Source organism: Engraulis encrasicolus, chromosome 9, assembly GCF_034702125.1.
Source record: "Engraulis encrasicolus isolate BLACKSEA-1 chromosome 9, IST_EnEncr_1.0, whole genome shotgun sequence".
Classification (NCBI taxonomy): Eukaryota; Metazoa; Chordata; class Actinopteri; order Clupeiformes; family Engraulidae; genus Engraulis; species Engraulis encrasicolus.
In genome coordinates this window covers 52,715,773-52,735,109 of record NC_085865.1, presented here as the reverse complement: position 1 = coordinate 52,735,109, position 19,337 = coordinate 52,715,773, and the positions used below count along the sequence as shown (strand labels likewise).

The 19,337-nt window shown below is 41.7% G+C and overlaps 2 protein-coding genes across 3 annotated transcripts; one reads left to right on the top strand and one right to left on the bottom strand.

Annotated features, from left to right (window-relative positions):
- Positions 1-146: 146 nt before the first annotated feature.
- Positions 147-10,307, bottom strand: acot9.1 (acyl-CoA thioesterase 9, tandem duplicate 1). 2 transcript variants are annotated; one of them, XM_063207376.1, is made up of 16 exons: positions 10,163-10,307; positions 9,707-9,801; positions 9,071-9,097; positions 8,424-8,469; positions 7,954-8,124; positions 7,304-7,341; positions 6,413-6,496; positions 4,738-4,841; positions 4,499-4,572; positions 4,088-4,155; positions 3,058-3,169; positions 2,717-2,807; positions 2,366-2,451; positions 2,079-2,166; positions 1,505-1,655; positions 147-1,315 (listed from the first exon to the last, which is right to left on the bottom strand). In XM_063207376.1, the coding sequence occupies exons 1-16, from the start codon at positions 10,174-10,176 to the stop codon at positions 1,254-1,256; spliced, it is 1,311 nt and encodes a 436-aa protein (XP_063063446.1). In that variant the 5' UTR covers positions 10,177-10,307; the 3' UTR covers positions 147-1,253. The 2 variants fall into 2 exon arrangements, with proteins under 2 accessions (XP_063063446.1, XP_063063447.1); XM_063207377.1 differs by lacking the exon at positions 9,071-9,097.
- Positions 10,308-14,314: 4,007 nt separating this feature from the next.
- LOC134455213 (diamine acetyltransferase 1-like) lies at positions 14,315-17,609 on the top strand. Its single transcript, XM_063206243.1, has 6 exons — positions 14,315-14,542; positions 14,975-15,026; positions 15,748-15,831; positions 16,097-16,198; positions 16,535-16,575; positions 16,977-17,609. Exons 1-6 carry the CDS (start codon positions 14,477-14,479, stop codon positions 17,145-17,147), a joined length of 516 nt encoding a protein of 171 aa, XP_063062313.1. The 5' UTR covers positions 14,315-14,476; the 3' UTR covers positions 17,148-17,609.
- Positions 17,610-19,337: the final 1,728 nt, after the last annotated feature.

Sequence of the window (19,337 nt, the reverse complement as noted above, 5' to 3'; positions counted from 1 at the left end):
ATATCACATTTGAAAGTCTGAAGTAAAGATCGTGCCTGTATTGTAAATAATAAGCTTCAATCTGTGTTTCTGTTTCGTCCTAATTACAAAGAATTGATCCCAGAGGCAACCGCAAAACACAAAACAGAAAGACAAGAAGACTTTGGTCACCTCTCCGCATACAAACATTTATTTATTTTATAAAAAAGGGGATTCTCTATATATTGAATATTGCTGGATTACATATGGTGGATTGATTTCAAATGTAGAAACAGAAGAGTAAAAAAAAGAACAACCCAAATGATGTGCGTTTCGCTTACATTTAAGACAAGGAACACAAGTATTGTTTTCTATTTGAGGTTGTACAGTATAGCTTTAGGTAGTGCAATAAAATAAAAATATCCTATACATCTGGGAAACGTTCTGTAGCAAGTACAGCTGCCAAAACACCATTCAAATAAGCTCTTAGTTGACAACAAGACAGAAAACGAACTGGACACGCGGTGAAATGACACCATTGTGACTGACTGTGCACAAATAAAAACACATAGCTTTGGACAGTGGAGCTTTAAGTGTTATGTTTCCATAATCAAACACACAGTAAGAAAACAGACGTTGACATGATGAGAAAACACAACCAGTTCGACTGTGTAACTTAAAGTCTTAGAAACTTAAAAAAAATCAGTAAACAAAAGGATTGTATTAAAGTAACATAAAACCTTTTGAATATCAAATATGTAAATATATGTAACGTAAATATTTGTAACCAGACAATCATTGCATGCATATAATGTACTTTCATCTCTAAATCATTACATATCCCATTCCCAGTCATAGGCCAAATCCAACATGTTCACTAGGTCTCTACTGTGTACTATGAAGTAGACCAAATAATGTAACCAACACCCTTTGGAGTACAGCAGTGCAGTAGTGAACATCTGAACATTTCAGACATGATCATGAGGGTATTCCAAGAACTAAGTTAACCTACAGGAAGTGGTAAACCTGCGAATAGATTGAACACAAGCGTCCTTAGAAGAGGACTCCTGGCTCTTCTACTTGAATGATTCGCCACTACCTCAAAGTTAACTTCACCTGGTTTACTACAGTGCTAAGCCAGATTCTTGGAATACCCCCAATATTCCCTCACTCACACAACAGCAACAAAGACACATGTGGACGTACGTATATTGTTTCTAGGTGCAAAATATGAACGTTACGCAGTAACCTTGTAGTAACGTTCTAAGGCGTTGGAAAAGGTCTCCACTTGTCCTTCAGACCTGTCCCCTCATGGTCTCGTCAAAGTGCCTCTTCCCGTCCAAATACAACATGGACTCTGTAAACAGAAACGGAGACCTTATTACACCACAAAAAGTACTCTCTTGACATATCTACATCTAGCATTTCACAAGTTGGAAACCAAGCCCTGCATTGCCATGTCATTGCAGATTCATGACCACAGTCAAGAGTTTCTTTCTACTTGTTTCTACTACAAGAGGCTCAGTCATTGCAAGTGGGGTCTTACCTCCGTAGCTGCGTGGCACTACAGCGGGCACTGCCTTGTCCACGCGGAAGGTGAAGTGGAAGACGTTAGTGGTGTTGTGGTGGCCCGTCAGGGGGTCCAGTACCTCGGTGTGAACCCTCAGCTGGATGAATCGACCCTCCGTGTAACACACCTGTCAAACCAACACCACACAGAGGAAAGTTACCTTCAGATAAAGACCATGGTCCATACCAGGTGTGTCTGAAATGTTGTCACGACATAGTGCTCTACATAGTGCTCTACATAGTGTGTGTGTGTATGTGTGTGTGTGTGTGTGTGTGTGTGTGTGTGTGTGTGTGTGTGTGTGTGTGTGTGTGTGTGTGTGTGTGTAAAACTATACAAACTACAAATCAGTTTCTTATCACAGATGTAAGGTGGAACAACAGCTAATGCCCATAAATTAATTACTAATTGGCAATTACTGTACAAGCAATGAATGTGCTTCTTAGATAATACACTAAAAAGAAAAACAACCATCTAATTCATACAATAGTGACATTAGCGGTCATTGCAACTCTGGCAGGTGCTACTTGTAAAATGTCATTGACCAATTCACCTGTGAAGATAACAAAAGTAAGGAGCCAATCTCCACTGGCTTCTGGAACAGAATATCGTCCACGGCAACCAGGTTTGGTCGACAACCACTGCAAGAAGGAAAAACGCATAACTATAACCAGGGCTACTGTATATATTCACTTTTTTCCATCACTAGGCGATTTGGCTAGTAGATATGTTAAATTTTACGAAGTGGCTAGTAAGCTGGCAAAACAAAATCACAAAGTTTACATTAGTTGTCATATGTATAGAAATAAAAGTAGTGAAACGAGATCTCTCCATATTTACCCAAAGGCACAGGCGTTAGCCCATCCCAGCTCATAGGCCTTCCTCATCAGGAAACCACCAAATATGCGATTGAAGATGTTCCTCTCCTAATAACAAAAAACGGAGGCTAGTCAGGGCAAGTGCAACTCAAGACACCAAGACTACAGCATACTGGCCAGCATATACATCGTCCCCTCAAATCTATCCACATGTCAAACAATCTGTTCATTCTGTTGGACTGCCCAACTTGCCAATATCAATATCAAAGGCAAGTAACAAATTATAATAGTACCGGTAGGTCAAAGTGCTGGCCCAGGGACCCATGAAATCAGAACCCAGCCCTGCTGCTGAGGTGTGCTTGTCTGGTCTCACCTGTGGGTGGCATATCTCCAGGCCCTTCATCTTGGCGTCCTCCATCCACACCGAGTTTGGAGGCAGTAATCGACTCCTGAAGCTCACTGTCCTTTCATGGTGCAACACAGGGACAAAGAGTTGTGGAGCCGTGTAATGCACAAATGTATGTACAAGTGAAATGCCCAAATGTATGCAAATACTTGTGTGTGTGTGGTCACATTTAAGTCAGTCGCTCTTAACACAAAACTATCTGTGCACACTGATTAGAAAATGCTGGTGTGTGTGTGTGTGTGTGTGTGTATACTTGGTGTCCAGTGTGTTGAGGAAGAGGGTGTGTGTGTGTGTGTGTGTGTTCGTACTTGGTGTCCAGTGTGTTGAGGAAGAGGCTGTGTACGAGTGTCCTCTCGTCTGCAGTGGGAGCCGCCTTCAGCAGAGACGCCTTGCTCAGCTCCATACGTCGCTTCTTATTCACTGCGGAGGCAGCAAGGGTGGATATCACTTAGCTACTACACGTTAGACTACAGGCAGTCATGGGTAAGGGGTTAAGGCATCAGACTTGTAGCCTGAAGACTGCCGGTTCATTTCCCAACCTGCCAGGTTGGTGGGGAGATTAACCAGTGCTCTCCCCCATCCTCTATGACTGAGGTACCCTAAGCATGGTATTGTCTTGCCGCGCTGCTCCCTTGAGGCCCAGTTGGGGACTGCCCCCTTGCACGGGTGAGGCATAAACACACTTTCGCTGTGTGCAGTCAGCACTGTGTGCTATGAAGTTCTGTGTCACAATGACAATGGGAGTTGAACACATAACATGTTACACTATCCACAGTTACAATGCTGCTACACTGCTACAATTTTGGGTAGTAGATGCTAATGCTAAAGCGTTCAAAAGGGCTATGGGCAGCCTAACCAGAACTAGCAGACCGAACATGCTGTGGTAGCACAATACTTTGTTTTAATTAGTGTTGCACCGATACCGATACCAGTATCGGCCGGGGCCCCGATACTGCACTAAAACGGTGGTATCGGTATCGGCCGATACCAACAAATAGGGCACCGATAACATTTACAGATGCTAGTATGACAGTTAAACGGAGCCTTGATCTTAGTTATTTTATATCATAGGTATTTAAAAGTATAAAAAGTTCTACTGGAGTAGGCAGCAGCCTGACAAAGCCATAATAGCAATGATGTTACATCCAAGTAGTAGCCTATATAACTTTTCATATATATACTGTATATAAATTTCGAACAGAGTAGTATCGGTATGGTATCGGTATCGGCCGATACTGCACAATCAGGTATCGGGTATCGGTATCGGGGCTAAAAAATGGTATCGGTGCAACGCTAGTTTTAATCTGCATGCAAACTGTAGTGTACAGGCATCCTTACATTCTCCATTCTGGAAATCTTCTTCCTCTTTTGGTCCCTCGAGTTTGAGTGGGTTCACAAACGCCGCCCTGAAGGACACAGGAGAACCAGTGAGGTTTTGGATTATCATCTCGTGAACTGATCCATTGTCACAGTTCACAGATACTGACAGGAACAGAAATACCTTATTTCTACTACAGAAACTGGGTTGTTTTCCAAGAACATGGTTAAGTGATAAACCTGCATAAGTTAGCCTACAGGAAGTGGTTAAACCTGTTAAAAGATACCCCACAGGTGTCATTTAGTTAACACAAATGAGGACTCCTGGCTATTCTAATAGATAATTTACTACTACCTCAAGGTTACGTTAATCTAGTTTATTACTGAGCCAGGTTCTTGGAATACTCCCCTGATTGCGTAATAGAGGTATACCTTTTATTTTCTGGGTCCCTGGCCACCATGACGAATGTGGCATCCAGCACTGGACTGTAAGCTCCATTGTGGTACTGATGAGGGAATAATAAACACATTAGTCATTACTCTACATTACACTTAACTTATGCTTATCCAAAGCAATTTACAGATATGTACAGGGTATTATTTAAGTCCCTGAAGCATTATGAGGTTAGGTGCTTTGCTCAAGGGCACTTCAGCCATGGATGGAGGCGTACCTGGGACATGTGCATCTTGGCCTCGATAGACGTCTTCCCCACCCAGGTCACATTTCCTGTAAACTTGATGTCGCAGTCCGGGTAGATGATGTTTTTCCTCATATCTATAAAGGAATAATGACGAAAACCAAATGTCACCAGAAGACATGGCATTATAAAGAATGACAAACATTGTTAACCTGGCAAATCATGCAATTATTCCAGTACTGTAATTCACAGGAGACCAGGGCCAGCGGATTAACACACGGGCTAGATATGGCTTCAGTCTACAGTCCACCTTGCAGGGAGCCCCCGATTGGCCAAAGAGGGGGAAAAAACAATTGCAGAATTGTGACAAGAAAACAATTGTCTTCTGTGTCGAGTGGAGTTTAAAATGTTCTTAAAACTCCCCTGCACAGTTGGCAGACATGTTATTGAAATATATATATTTATATTATGAAAAAGTTCAAAGTTTCCACACCCATCCTAAAAGCCTTTTACTCCTCAGCAGTGGAGAGCATCTTAACAGGGTCCATCATCACCTGGTACGGAAACGCCACAGTGCGTGAACAGAGAGAACTACAAAGGATAGTGCGCTCTGCTGAGCGCTGTATTCGTCAACCTCTCCCTACCGTGAAAGACTTATACACAAAGAGAGTGCTATCTAGGGCCCGTAACATTCTCAAAGACCAGTCACACCCAGGATATGGACTATTTAAAAAACTGAGATCTGGAAGGCGACTGTGCTGTCACAGAGCTAGAACTGAGAGACTGAGAAAGAGCTTTTTTCCTCATGCCATTTGCTTACTGAATTCCTCCTCATTACTTTGATTTAACACACACACACACACACACACACACACACACACACACACACACACACACACACACACACACACACACACACACACACACACACACACACACACACACACACACCTTTTTACTTTTTATTTTTATTTTATTTCTTCTTCACCCTTCTTCTGCACACTTGTTTTGCAACGGCCACACATTTCATTACAAGTGACACGAAAGTGTCTCTATGTACATGACAAATAAATATCCTTGTATCCTTGTATCCTTGTATTCTTAATTTCTGGCTCAGAATTATAATGCTGTCTATGTAATTTGTCGTGGGAATTGCCTTTCGTGGGGACCAACAGCAACCTTTAGCCAAGGGGCTCTGGGCCATCTTAATCCGGCCCTGCAGGACACAGTTGATAATATCATGGTAACTTGATCCGATGGAATACAAAAGCCTTCAGCAAGCAAAACTCAATTTTACCAGAAACAGTACTTACTGTAGGTATTTAAGAAATATCACCAAATGGCAAGGCATTATAAAGTATGACAAACTTTCATGACAAATCATGCAATACTGAATAGAGTACTTAGAGGACATTTCTCATTACATTACATTACATTAAACTTAGCTAACGCTTTTATCCAAAGCGACATACAGTTATTATTTTTCAAGGTGGTTACAGTCCCTGGAGCAATGCTGGATTAGGTGCCTTGTTCAAGAGCATTTCAGCCATGGATGTGTATGGAGAGATCAGGTGGAATTCGAACCTACAACCCCCAGATTGAAAGACAAACTCCTTCACCACTAGACCACGACTGCACACGACATTTGGTAGTGTTATGATTATCAACGATTGATGACAATGGATGTGAACTGATGTAATGGACCTACCTATCTTGTCCACCAGAGCTGTGACGATTGACAGCGGTGAGCGATTGAGCTCCTTATTCCATGCGTGGGAGTATGAGATGAGCACTGGAAGACAAGACATAAACAAAGTCAAAGTCATAGTGCACTTTATTGTCTAAATTCAACATAACCGTTGTTAGCAAAGAATATTGATATTGCGATTGACCAGACTTCAATGTGCAGTTAACCTTAACATATTGATGAAGACAGTCTTCAGGAGGACACACACACACACACTACAATCTAAGGACATACAGGTGTGTGCAGTAGTGCAGATGCAGTATGTGAGTAGGAGATGCAGAGTAAAGTGCAAAGTGACATGGTTGAGACAAGGTTTTTGAAAAGGTTTTGGAACGTTCTTCTGTGACTTTTAAATGTTCATGTAGACAAGACACAGAGATACAGGAGACCAGAATGAGCCATGATGGGGAATGGGGACTATGGCTGAGCACAACTCACTGGAAAGGCTCACTGACAACTACCTCAAGATGCTCAGGATATGAACAAAAGCCCTCTGTTTGAACACATCTATCTGATCCTATCTATGGAAATTGCATATGGTTGATGTTACGGTTGTTAAGATGATGTTCAGATAACAATAAAACAAACTGAAAAATATTTCAATGAGACATTTGTAAAGGGCTTAGTTTGTGTAGACAAACTGCACAACCTACATGTCACAATAATATATTCTATTTAAAGGGAGACTATAGAATAATAACAGCGGAGGAATAACAAATATGTAATAAATGGAATAATGTGCATTGATGAGCATACTTCCACCTCCATCAGTGGCAAATTGCCAATTTACAGGTGCATGTGGGCAATGTTACAGGTCCTCCTAGTATGTGGTTTAGCACCATGTTGCATTACCTGCTAAACTGTCCAGATCCTCCAGAATCCTGCCAAACCTGCAAGGAGAGCAACGGCCCAAGAGGTCACCAAGAGACACCACAAACTAATAATAGCAACCACCACTGACTCTCAAGAAGGGCTGGTTTCCAGGACACCTGTTTAGCAGTCATTAATATACTGACTGTACTGAAGCCTGGCCAGAGTGAAATTTTGTGCAGAGTCACAGGAAGTATGGGTGGGCCCAGGCTTACTGTGCTGGGGACAAAAGTCAACTGCGTTTACACATCACTGTGCTGCAATATGTCGTGCGTATGACTTTTTGCCGTGCCCTTTTCAAGAAAGAGATATTTTGTAACAAGTGTCTGAGTGGTAAAAATGACATTAAGAACAATTAAAAAGATATTGTTACTATTATTATTACTATCATCAGTAATAGTATTACTACTACCATCAAAAAAACTAGCACATCACCATGTTACATTACAATATACTTAACTGATGCTTTTAACCTTTTAAGGAACTTTCAAGGTATTGGTTACAGTCCCTGGAGCAGTGTAGGGTTAGGTGCCTTGCTCAAGGGCACCTCAGCCATGGAGTGAGATAGGGAGTGGAAGGGTGTGATTCGAACATGCAATCTGACCCTCTACATCATGTTTGCAGGTCGGTACCTGACGCTGTTGTGATAGTTGAGGTATTTCTCCCGGATGGTGGGGTCCGTTCCTAGGGGCAGGTGCACCTCTGTGTAGCTGTCCTTGGCCGACTTGGCAGGCATCTCTTCCTGACTCTTAGCCAATAGGGAGCTGAGGGACGCCCGCTCCGCCATGGCCTGCTGATGGTCACTACGGAGACGGCAGAGTAACGGTGTGGTTTAGAATGCGGTATAACAGACTTAGAATACGGGTTGAGGTGAGGTACAGTGAGGAGGGGTCGTGGTTACAATTGGACAGCAACAGCGGTTATGGGTTTTCAGATGCAATAAACATCCATACTGTGCACACACTCACACCCACGTAGAAAGACCCATGCACAAGGTCACTCACTCACTCACTCACTCACTCACTCACTCACTCACTCACTCACTCACTCACTCACTCACTCACTCACTCACTCACTGAGGTCTGTAACGTGGATGCTTTACCTCCAGTTTGTAGATGCTCCCACTATCTCCCTGAGCCTGTTTCTAACTGGAAAACAACACAACACATCACATCACAGTCAGGCACTGATGCTTCTACACAGTTTTTTTCAAAGGGAGCACATGTAAAAGCCGTTCCATTTAAGACCCATTCATAAAAACTGTACTTTACGCATATACTGTAAGTGTAAACAGCTTGATAAATACTGCACTTTGAAAATGTATAAAGCCAAAGAGCAAATATAGGTACACAGAGGAAGCAGGAATACAACCTGAAAAGAAATAAACTTAGATATTCAATGGGAGTGTCATTAATACAAAAAGAAATTGTTAAGCAGTAAGAGACAACGGTTAAATACAATGAAAGCTGACCACATGAAGCAAGTGCTCGACTATACCCTGCTGTATATGTGCAGAACAGACTCAGAATACATGCCAGAGAACAGCCACAAGTTTCAGTGAGCTTCTAGAAAGAGAAGGGTTCCCACTTTCCCTGGGTGCAGTTTGTTTGGTTAACCTGTTGCGTGACAGAGACTGCAGACGGTTGCATGACTGAAAGGATAGGAGACTGCAAAAGAAGACGAGCGCTTTGTAGAAGCACCATGCAGCCAAAGGCGATTAGATTGTAGATTAGATTTTTACCAACACACCATTGGACACAAGCAAATCTTTGTTTCCTGTTGACAAAACAAAACAAAAATAAATTTGTTTTCAATCGTAATCCATTAGTTTTGACCATTATTACCTGGAATTAAACTATTAGATTTAAATCCATTTGTTAAAAAGGGCTGGAAAGAAAACTGCAATGCACATCAAGTAATTATGTGACAATTGTGTGCTTAAAATAATTGGCTTCTGAAATGTTTGAAGATGGTAGGCAGCTCCAGGGGTGTCATTCAGGGGGGTAAAGTGTGACTGAGTCACCAGTGCCCCATGCATGGGCCCACGCACAGTTCGATCTATGAAGATATATGGCTGGGGTGGGGGTCCACTGTAGCTGATTGCAAATAGGGCTCAAAATTTGCTGCTACTCCTCTGGACTCTCTCTCTCTCTCTCTCTCTCTCTCTCTCTCTCTCTCTCTCTCTCTCTCTCTCTCTCTCTCTCTCTCTCTCTCTCTCTCTCTCTCTCTCTGCTATAACTGACCATTTTGGTCATCATGATCACACAAAGACAATCAGACACTGCTGTATCAAGTGACACACACCAAAGACAATCATACAATGTGGCCTCAAGTGACAATTTTGATGACCAAATGGCAATGTGTTTCTGTGTAGAGTGGACCTACCATCATTCATGTCGGGAGCCTTCCCCTGATGGCAGGCAGAACTAACACTGAGCGCCCTGCTGGACAGGGACGCAGCTGACCTCACGGCTAGTAGTCTGCAGAAGAAATAGAAACATGAGTGGACCCTCAGATGACAGCTGGACATGCCAGAGCTGAGCATACCTTGGGGACCACAGTGCTGCGCTGCCTGTATGTGGAGATGAATCAATGCCAAAGAAAGTTCCTGACTGTTGACCTTTTTCGCATGCATTTTGCATTTGCATTTCCAGTGCTAATGAGGACATCCCTTCTATCACAGAGTATTGTTTTACTGTGATACAGACGTAGGTTATTTGCTAAAGCGGTGCATTCGTTTTCTTCTCACAGCCAGCCCCTGAGTCAATTGTTCCACCAGCCAAACTTACAGACCCACCCATGTCGCGATTCACAAGAACTCGCAAATGAGAAGTTACTAACCTCAATGGTAGCATATCTCCGAGGTGACCGTGTGGTATTTTCAAGAGAAAATATTCTTTAAATTTGTACAGTGAAAGCTCACTGCATGAAAGATTTGCTTGAGACCTCTAAACTGACAGGATAGGAGGAGATGAAAGGGTGTTTTCTTGGCATTTCCTTATGTGCGCGCACGGGACTCACTAGAACGACGCCCTTTCGGTACTTACCGCTTACGTCATACGACCCTAAACCTAAGCCTAAGCCTAATCTTAACCCTAAACCTAACCCTAAACCTAACCCTAACCTGAACCCTAACCTTAACCTTAACCCTAAACCTAACCCAAACCTTAAATCGCTTGTTTGAAATATTTGATTACCATGTGAAGTCACGAGAGGGCGTCAAACTAGTGGGACCCGTGCGCGCACAGCATCCATGACGTATCACTTTGAAAGCTACCATAATGAATGAAATACACGCGCAAATGCTTTCCTGCGATAGTTCAAGTTAAAACCGTAATTATTTTCGGAATTACAATAAACCCTAGCATAACAAAGTAAGATATTTCTTAAACAAGAGTATTTTTTACATTAACTGTAAAAATATAAATACACTGAAAAGACACAATTTACCCGTAGAAATTATTAAACACGTTTCTAAGAAACGTTCATATAATAGGCCTAAGGAGAAGAAGCACTGGTGATTTCCTCTGAATTTCCTTATACACGAGCACACCCACGAGGGCAATCAGAGAAATGCTAGCTACAATGACCGTTTGGGTAGACAACATTTGTGAAACCTGACAGTTCAGATGCAAATCCTGATGAGTCTTTGTCATTACCAGCATCACTTCATTCGTTGAGACATTCAGAAACGTAGGCTACTTGTTTGTTAACAAACTCTGTAGGCCTACACATGGCTTTTGCTGATCATTGACATAGGCCCTATTTGGAATTCTGGGCATAGGCCTATGCAACATAGTGAAATAAGGCCTGACATTTTCTCTGAATCCCATCTGTCATAGCTTCAGAAGAAAAATCTAACATGGTGAATTGTACATACTATACTGTAGCCCTAGATATACTATAATGTATGTTTACTTATAGCCGAGTTAGCCTATACAGTATATCACGAAAGTGAATACACCCCTCACAGTTTTGCAGATTTTTGAGTATATCTTTTCATAGGAAAGCATTACAGAAATGTAACTTTGACACAATGATTAGTGACCTTTTAACAACATATTTAACCGCTTACATTTCTTGTTCACTCAGAAAAAAACAAAATACAGACATCAATGTTTGAACATGTACTCACAAAAGTGAGTACACCCCAGATTAAAATACGGTAGAGAAGGGGCTATGTTGGCTCGAATCGTCTCGAAATGAAACGAAATGAAAAGGAATGACAAGGGAGGTCATCAGTGTGCGTTTCAACCTTTCTTTGCATTGAACTTTTAAATTTTGAGTCTGCATCTGGCTTAAATAGATTGGTGTGAGATTTGAATGCAATCCTATGGAGAATATCATGATCTGCTTCAGTAGTCACAGTGCATGTTGACATGCATGTTTCTTTTAAGTGTATTTCAGATTGCCAATGTTGACAGCATTCATGCATCCCCAAACCATGTCAGTCCCACTACCATGCTTGGCTTACAAGAGGATACACCTTTTTTTTTATAAGACTCACTTGTTTACCACCACACATGCTTGACACCATCTAAAGCAAATTTGTTTATCTTGGTCTCTTCAGATCACACAACATGGTTCCAGTGATCCATATCCTTGGTCTGTTCATCTCTCTTGAGACCAAGATAAACAAATTTGCTTTAGATGGTGTCAAGCATGTGTGGTGGTAAACAAGTGAGTTTTACAAAAAAGGTGTATCCTCTCGTAAGCCAAGCATGGTAGTGGGACTGACATGGTTTGGGGATGCATGAATGCTGTCAACATTGGCAATCTGAAATACACTTAAAAGAAACATGCATGTCAACATGCACTGTGACTACTGAAGCAGATCATGATATTCTCCATAGGATTGCATTCAAATCTCACACCAATCTATTTAAGCCAGATGCAGACTCAAAATTTAAAAGTTCAATGCAAAGAAAGGTTGAAACGCACACTGATGACCTCCCTTGTCATCCCTTTTCATTTCGTTTCATTTCGAGACGATTCGAGCCAACATAGCCCCTTCTCTACCGGATTTTAATCTGGGGTGTACTCACTTTTGTGAGTACATGTTCAAACATTAATGGCTGTATTTAGTTTTTTTCTGAGTGAACAAGAAATTTAAGCAGTTAAATATGTTGTTAAAAGGTCACTAATCATTGTGTCAAAGTTACATTTCTGTAATGCTTTCCTATGAAAAGATATACTCAAAAATCTGCAAAACTGTGAGGGGTGTATTCACTTTCGTGATATACTGTAGGCCTGCATGAGGACTGGGGACTTTTTTGGACAACATAGTCTATGGGATGACTGCAGGGTTGGACAGACAGACAAACACAATCAGACACGCAAACAAACAGACACACAGACACAGACAGACACACAGACACAGACAGACAAACAGAGACAGACACAGACAAACAGACACACAGACAGAGTCTTTGTCATACATTGCCCAACCCCATACACAGGAGTCAGCTATAAAACATGTACTTTCAGGGCAGGTAGCATTGTTGTGTGATTCGTTTCTCGAGTTATTGCATTTCAACTCTCCAGTTGGGAGGCCCCAACAAATATATATTCATGAATGGCTGATGTTCCTTTCAGTAAGGCACCTAATTGCTCTAGGGACTGCGTCAGATAGACCTATTTTCTGATGGCTAAGAAATCAATAGCCTAATCCTTATTATATGAAGTACAGGCGCAACTTGAAACTAGACATGTCTAGCCAGTATTTGGGGATATATTAATATTTCTCCGTAGCCTGATAAATAATAATAATAAAAAAGTTGCCCTACCACATTTTATGTGAGAACTTTTGGGCTATGGCCATATCGCGTCAAAACCCTCCTCCAACAATAGGGCAAATAAACATGAGCTCTGCAGTAGGATTTTATAATTTCCTGTCTCAAAAAAGAAATAAAACAGCAGTTGACAACACAGCCTGCACTTGAGTTTCAGGGTCATCCTACAGTATGTAACTCAGCCAACGGTTATAGGCCACTTGGGCTCTGCCTAAATTGGTCATAAAATATGATTTGGTCTTCACTAAAATCATGAGAACAATATATATCTCTACACTATTTCAGGGAAATAAACATGCCCTTTAACCCCTTTGCGCAGAGCATTGTTATAACTGAACTGTCCCCAAAATTGTAATGATCCGGTGTTAATCTGTTACCCAAGTCTCGCAAGAATGTCATAGCAATGTTGTTATAATGTAGTTCAGTCTTTTCAGCAATGAGTGACTGGGCCTGCCGACGGGCCCATCTGCGCAAAGAGGCTACAGGACAGGTTGTAGGCTGTATTTGTGTGAGTTGTGTCCCTGGGTCATCTCAGTTCAACTTGCCCAAAGGTTGGAATGCCAGCAAAAACAAAACAAAAACAAATTGGTGTAAGTTGCTATTGCCACTTAAGAAATATTCTTTTTCAAATCATGAAAAGAAATTATATGATGTGTTCAAAATCAGTAGCCTAAGTAAAATGTGTCAATACTTTAAGGATCTTTGACAAAGTTACCATCTAGTTGCATTATTTCAGAATCATTTCAGAAACACACAAAGTGGTCTGTACAGTGGTGTGATTGCTCTTCAAAAATAATATTCTGTTTGAAAGAATATTTTTTAAAAACAAATTGCATGTGTGCAAAATATTTTATTTGACAAAAATCTTTCTCAAATTTTTGAACAAGAGTACTATATTTAGGGATGACAGCCCTTCAATTAATACACTTTATTATTTCTTGAAAAAAGTTCCAGCTATTAACCTGGAGGGTCATTTCCTCAGCACGCTTTCGACCTAGCCTCTAAGCATCTTCATCCAGTGGAAAAACTTAACCCGTTGCCAAAAAAGCACCCGCATGGCTCACAATAACAATGTGCGCAATGACGCAGGGGCAGAACGTGCGTCCCCATTGGTCTGGAATTTGAGAAATGTCACTGAGATTCCCAACCCCCAGATGCTATATAAACATGCAAGAAACAAAGGAGAGGCACCACAGCTGAGTTGGACAGCATCAAAATCGCATGCAAACCCCCTTCAGGAGGGTCAGGATCCCGGACTGACTGCCAAGGGTAAAACTCCTGAGTCGCTTATGAAGAAACTGATCCTGCTTCGGTTCACATACAGAGGACTTGTCAGAAAAGGGAAAAGGAGTAAAAGAAGAAAATGGCAAATTATATTTTGCGGAACGCCGAACCAAGGGATGTGCCAGACATATTACGACTCATAAAGGTATTAGGTTTCATCCTCCCCCCAAACGCAACATTCACTAGTCTTGCTCTGAGGTTGATAATAGCCTACTGTTCCGGTTAAATCAACTGTTGTGACTTGTAAATTGGATGACAACTCTTGGCATTGCCTAGGCTAGTAAATATCATGTTTTGGCTAAGTGACAAGCTGACGAAAAGTAGGCTAAACAAAAGTCATAAATCACTGCCAGACAGTTCAGTTTCCCGTTGGTCTCTCTGGCTCTTGTTTACATTTTCTTATCTGTAGGCTACTTTGGGTCATCTGTAGGCTATTTTTTTGCGCATGCGCCTTGTAGAGGAAAGTAAATGGCAAAGAAAAATGTTTTTGTCTCTAGGGTGCACTTGGAAGTTCAAAGGTGCTTTTGAGTGAACTGCTGTCTGATCAGATATCTACCATACTTTTGTTTCTACCAAGGAACTTGCTAAATATGAAGAAATGGAGGAGAAGGTGCTGTTGACAGAGAAAGGTGAGTGCTCACCACTAGAATGTTTTTATATGACTTCATGGGACCCTGGGCCAGACAACTGGGTGGTGTGTGTGGGGGGGTCCCCTTGACTTTCGGGCCCCTGGGCTTGGACCCTAGGCCCGTGTAGTAATCTGTCCCCGGCTTTTTATAGGCAAGGGTTGTGTTACCCTTAAAAAAACTGCAGTGCATAACAGGAACACAGCATTTTCTCCTGCAGTGCTACAATATTGCCATTGTCAACATACTGCATTACAAGGTACAGGGCAGCATAATCCACTTGGGATTGTCCAAAATGTATTGTTTTCCCTTTTGTTTTAATGCTATAGGACACATCATGTATTTGCATATTTGTATGTATTATGTGATGTTTTATTAGAATAGATAGCATGATCAGGGTATGTGGTTACAAATTAACCATCTGACTATATACCTTATACTGTAAGTATATTCACATCTACAAGTTATGTCATGGCTTTGCCATGTCATGCTTGTAATAATGTGCACTGCATTGTCCCTGCCAAATAAACTACAAATAAAATAATAATAATAATGATAATAATAATAATAATAATAATATCACATTTACTGCAGTAACATTGTAGCAATAACACTGTATTAAAAAACAACAATTTTGATACTGCCGTGCAGCATATGATTTTGTTCTCATTGGGGTACTTACATATTTGTTCTGAATTCCAATAATGCGTATGCAATTTTCCAGAGTTGCTGGAGGACGGCTTTGGAGATCACCCATTCTACCACTGCATCGTTGCAGAAGTACCAGAAGGAGATCAGAATGGAAACAGTACGATGGATGCTTGCCCTTCTTTATTGCATAACATTACACTGCATTATATTTAGCTATTCAAAGTGATTCACAAAACAGAATAACAGCTGCAACATAATGAGTGGGAAATACAAAGTAACGGATAGAGAATTTTTACTTTGTGTGTGTTCACCTTTCAAAGGTACTGGCCATTGCTTGTATTTGTTCACACTAACTATGTAAGCGAACCGCTGCTGTGTACCATATTGCTATTTGCTTACACCTTACTTTCCTCTACTTGCAGACAATGCTGTGGTTGGATTTGCCATGTATTACTTCACGTACGATCCTTGGATCGGAAAACTGCTCTATCTTGAAGACTTCTATGTGATGGAGACGTGCAGGGGTGAGCAACATAATAACCACAAAAAAACACTAACCCTACTCACTCTGCACTTACCGTTCTGTACATACTTCCTATGCACTTTGTCTCTGCAATATATGTTATAATTATGCCCTTGATTATCAGTCGCTTTGGATAAAAGCATCTGCCAAATGTAATGTAATCTAATGAGTTTAGCTGTGAGCAACTGGACTTCTTTGAGCTTTGCTTTGAATGTTGCTTTGCTTACAGCTGAACTCACATGACCTGCATGAATGAGAATCTTCATCCAGACAGCACGCGCAGGCATTACGTCATATCCATCACTGATGTAAACCCTTGTGTTTTTGTTTTTGTCAGGATTCGGAATCGGCTCCCAAATCTTGAGGCACTTAAGTCATGTAAGTTTTTTTTTGTTTAGTCTGTTACTCTAAAACTTCTTGACGGGTCTAGTTGATGTTGTTAAACCCTGTGTGTGTGTGTGTGTGTGTGTGTGTGTGTGTGTGTGTGTGTGTGTGTGTGTGTGTGTGTGTGTGTGTGTGTCTGTGTTCTAGTGTCATTATACTGTAACACAGGCAATAAAATACACACATTGGAGTGCTGTCCTGTTCTCTTTATTTACTCTAACAAAAATGCCATGTGCCACACCAAAAAAAGCCAAATCCCATGTCTTCTTGCTTGCCAAACTAGTGAAGAACTTTGAAGCTGCATCCTTAATGAACAGCGCTATACAAATACAATTGAGTATTGAACTAGGGTTGACGTTCTTCTTCCCCGCTCTTGTTCCCCTCCACCTCTACAGATGGCAGTGCAGACCCGGTGCAGCGCCATGCATTTTATTGTGGCGGAGAACAACCAGGCCTCCATTGAGTTCTACAAGCGGCGCGGGGCCTCCGACATCTCCCTGGAGGAGGGCTGGCGCTTGTTCAAGATCAACAAGCAGCACCTGCTCAAGATGTCGGCCGAGGAGTGAGCTCCGGGTGGGGCAGGTGGGCGGGGCGGGGCAGGGCGGCCGAGGAGCATCAGAGTGAGCTGGCCCTGCATCCTGGCTGGCCAGTTCTGAACACAGCTATGGAGGAGGCACACACACACACCTCCCTCACTCAGATCTCTTTGCCGTTGTGGATGGTGGTGGTGGTGGTGGTGGGCGCGTTATAATTGTTTTTTGTTTACTATTCCTTTTGATCATATACTGTAGGTTTTGGTTTTATTCGTTAAACTGTCACGGCTTTGTAGCTATAGGCCTACTGTGGCTAGACTGCATGTCTGATTGTCATCTACTGAGCTGTTAAGGAAAATTGACCGTAGTTATATTAGTTAATTTTAACATTTTACTTAAATCCTCCATGTATTTTTATTGTTTGAGGGTGTACCTTTCACCCACAGACTGAACTGTGATGTCATATTACAGAGAATAAAATGGCCCCAAAACAAGTCTGTGCCTGTGTGTGTGGTTGTTATTTTCCACAAAGAGAGCGGAGGGGGTTAAGTGGGTCGCGGTGTACTCTCTGACCCATCTGTGCAGCCTGAGAGGTCAACATATGGGGGCTGGGCTGGGGGCCCATTCCTGCACCAGGCAGACAGACCAGGAAGGCAGATTTGCAATGTGCTAATCACTCAATGTCAACAAAACCCTGCCTAAACACATGATTTCATAATCCTTTTTTTCTCCCACCAAAACAGTAATGCATAGGTTTCCCCATGCCCAAACATAACAATGTTTTGGAAAATCTGTGAATCAGACTTTCAAACAATTGTAAGTCAGACATCAGTGTGTGTATGGACACTGGACTCTCAAGGGTGGATTACTGCACGGGCCTACAGGGCCCCGGCCCAGGGGCCCAAGAAGCCCAAACCTCTATAGCTCCCTTTTCACATTGCATTACATATTGTACTTTTTAACAACTGCATTTTCACATTTTTTCAGGGGACAAACTCCCGGAACACAGAATAATGTAGGGTCTCTAACAACGTAAGGTCCCCAGCAACATATTCAAATGCAAGTTTATTGTAACCCCTTTACGCAGAGCCTCTGTTATAACTTAATCGTCACCGAAATTGTAATGCTCAAGTCTTATGATACTTAAGGCCCTCAGTAATGTCATCTACAGTATGTATGTAGTATGTAGTTACGTCTTTTAAGCAAAGAGTGAACAGGCCTACCATCAGGCCCATCTGCACAAAGCAGCTACTGGACAAAGTATGACAGTTCAAGTTGTTCAAGTTGGTTTTTTATTGTCAATTTCTTTACATGCACAGTGTGTAAACATTAACTTACATTACTCTTAGCAGATGCTTCTTCCTCAAAGTGACTAAATAGTTATTCAGGGACAGATTCTTGGTTAAAGGGGTTTGGTGCTTTGCTCAAGGGCACTTCATGGATGGATGAGGGTGTAGGACCACTGCAGCCAAACTATCATTTGACAGGATATACTTAATAATCAATTACTTACTTTACTTTCTTAGTCCTTGTTGTGCCTAGTGGTACATAGGGCAAGGGCAAAGGATCTCCATTCATCTCTGTTGTTGGCCTTTTTCTCAATGGTGTTTAATGATCTCTTCTTCATTTCATCTTCAATGGATCTTTTCCAGAAATGTCTTGGCTGCATTGACTTGATAGTCAATGGAGTCAGTAATTCTATGAATGTATGTTTATATAATCATCGATGATCCTGTTGCATCACAACACACATTTCCTCTTGAAGAGGTCGGAATGTAAACAAACAGCATAGCATTGGAGAAATGAGAGACACAGTTTTGCTACCTTGCTGTGGTCTTGAACTTTGGCTGTTTTAGTGCCTGGCCATAAAACATGTCTCGATTACTTTAGGACTGTCATCATGGCAGTAAAAACAGTCCTATTTCAGTGTTAGGCAGTGCTTGACGTGGGGGGGAACTCAGGGGCACCCAGTTCCCCATCCTCATTATTTTCATCATCAGCGTTCCGGCAGAACTTCTCGTGCGTGGGAAAAATCATTCTCAACTTGACAGTATGGTTGTGGTTCTTAGTTGTCATTTGTTTTTACTCAAAGCTGTCCACACACTATTCTGTTAAACACAAGATAGGTCTACTCTACGTTATTCAAAATTAATTTCCCAGAGTCATTGTGAGAACACATCTGTTCAAACAACAAATACTGTAACACAACAACAGCTGAAAACA

Excerpts from the sequence above, each read along its gene's own strand:
- acot9.1 (XM_063207376.1), bottom strand. Across the intron at positions 9,098-9,706 it reads GGCTCCCGACATGAATGATG|GAAACAAAGATTTGCTTGTG; the intron begins GTAGGTCCACTC and ends TTTTGTCAACAG. Across the intron at positions 4,156-4,498 it reads AGGGACCCAGAAAATAAAAG|GGCGGCGTTTGTGAACCCAC; the intron begins GTATACCTCTAT and ends TGTGTCCTTCAG.
- LOC134455213 (XM_063206243.1), top strand. The coding sequence starts at position 14,477 with ATGGCAAATTATATTTTGCGGAACGCCGAACCAAGGGATGTGCCAGAC. Across the intron at positions 14,543-14,974 it reads ACATATTACGACTCATAAAG|GAACTTGCTAAATATGAAGA; the intron begins GTATTAGGTTTC and ends GTTTCTACCAAG. Across the intron at positions 15,027-15,747 it reads GGTGCTGTTGACAGAGAAAG|AGTTGCTGGAGGACGGCTTT; the intron begins GTGAGTGCTCAC and ends GCAATTTTCCAG.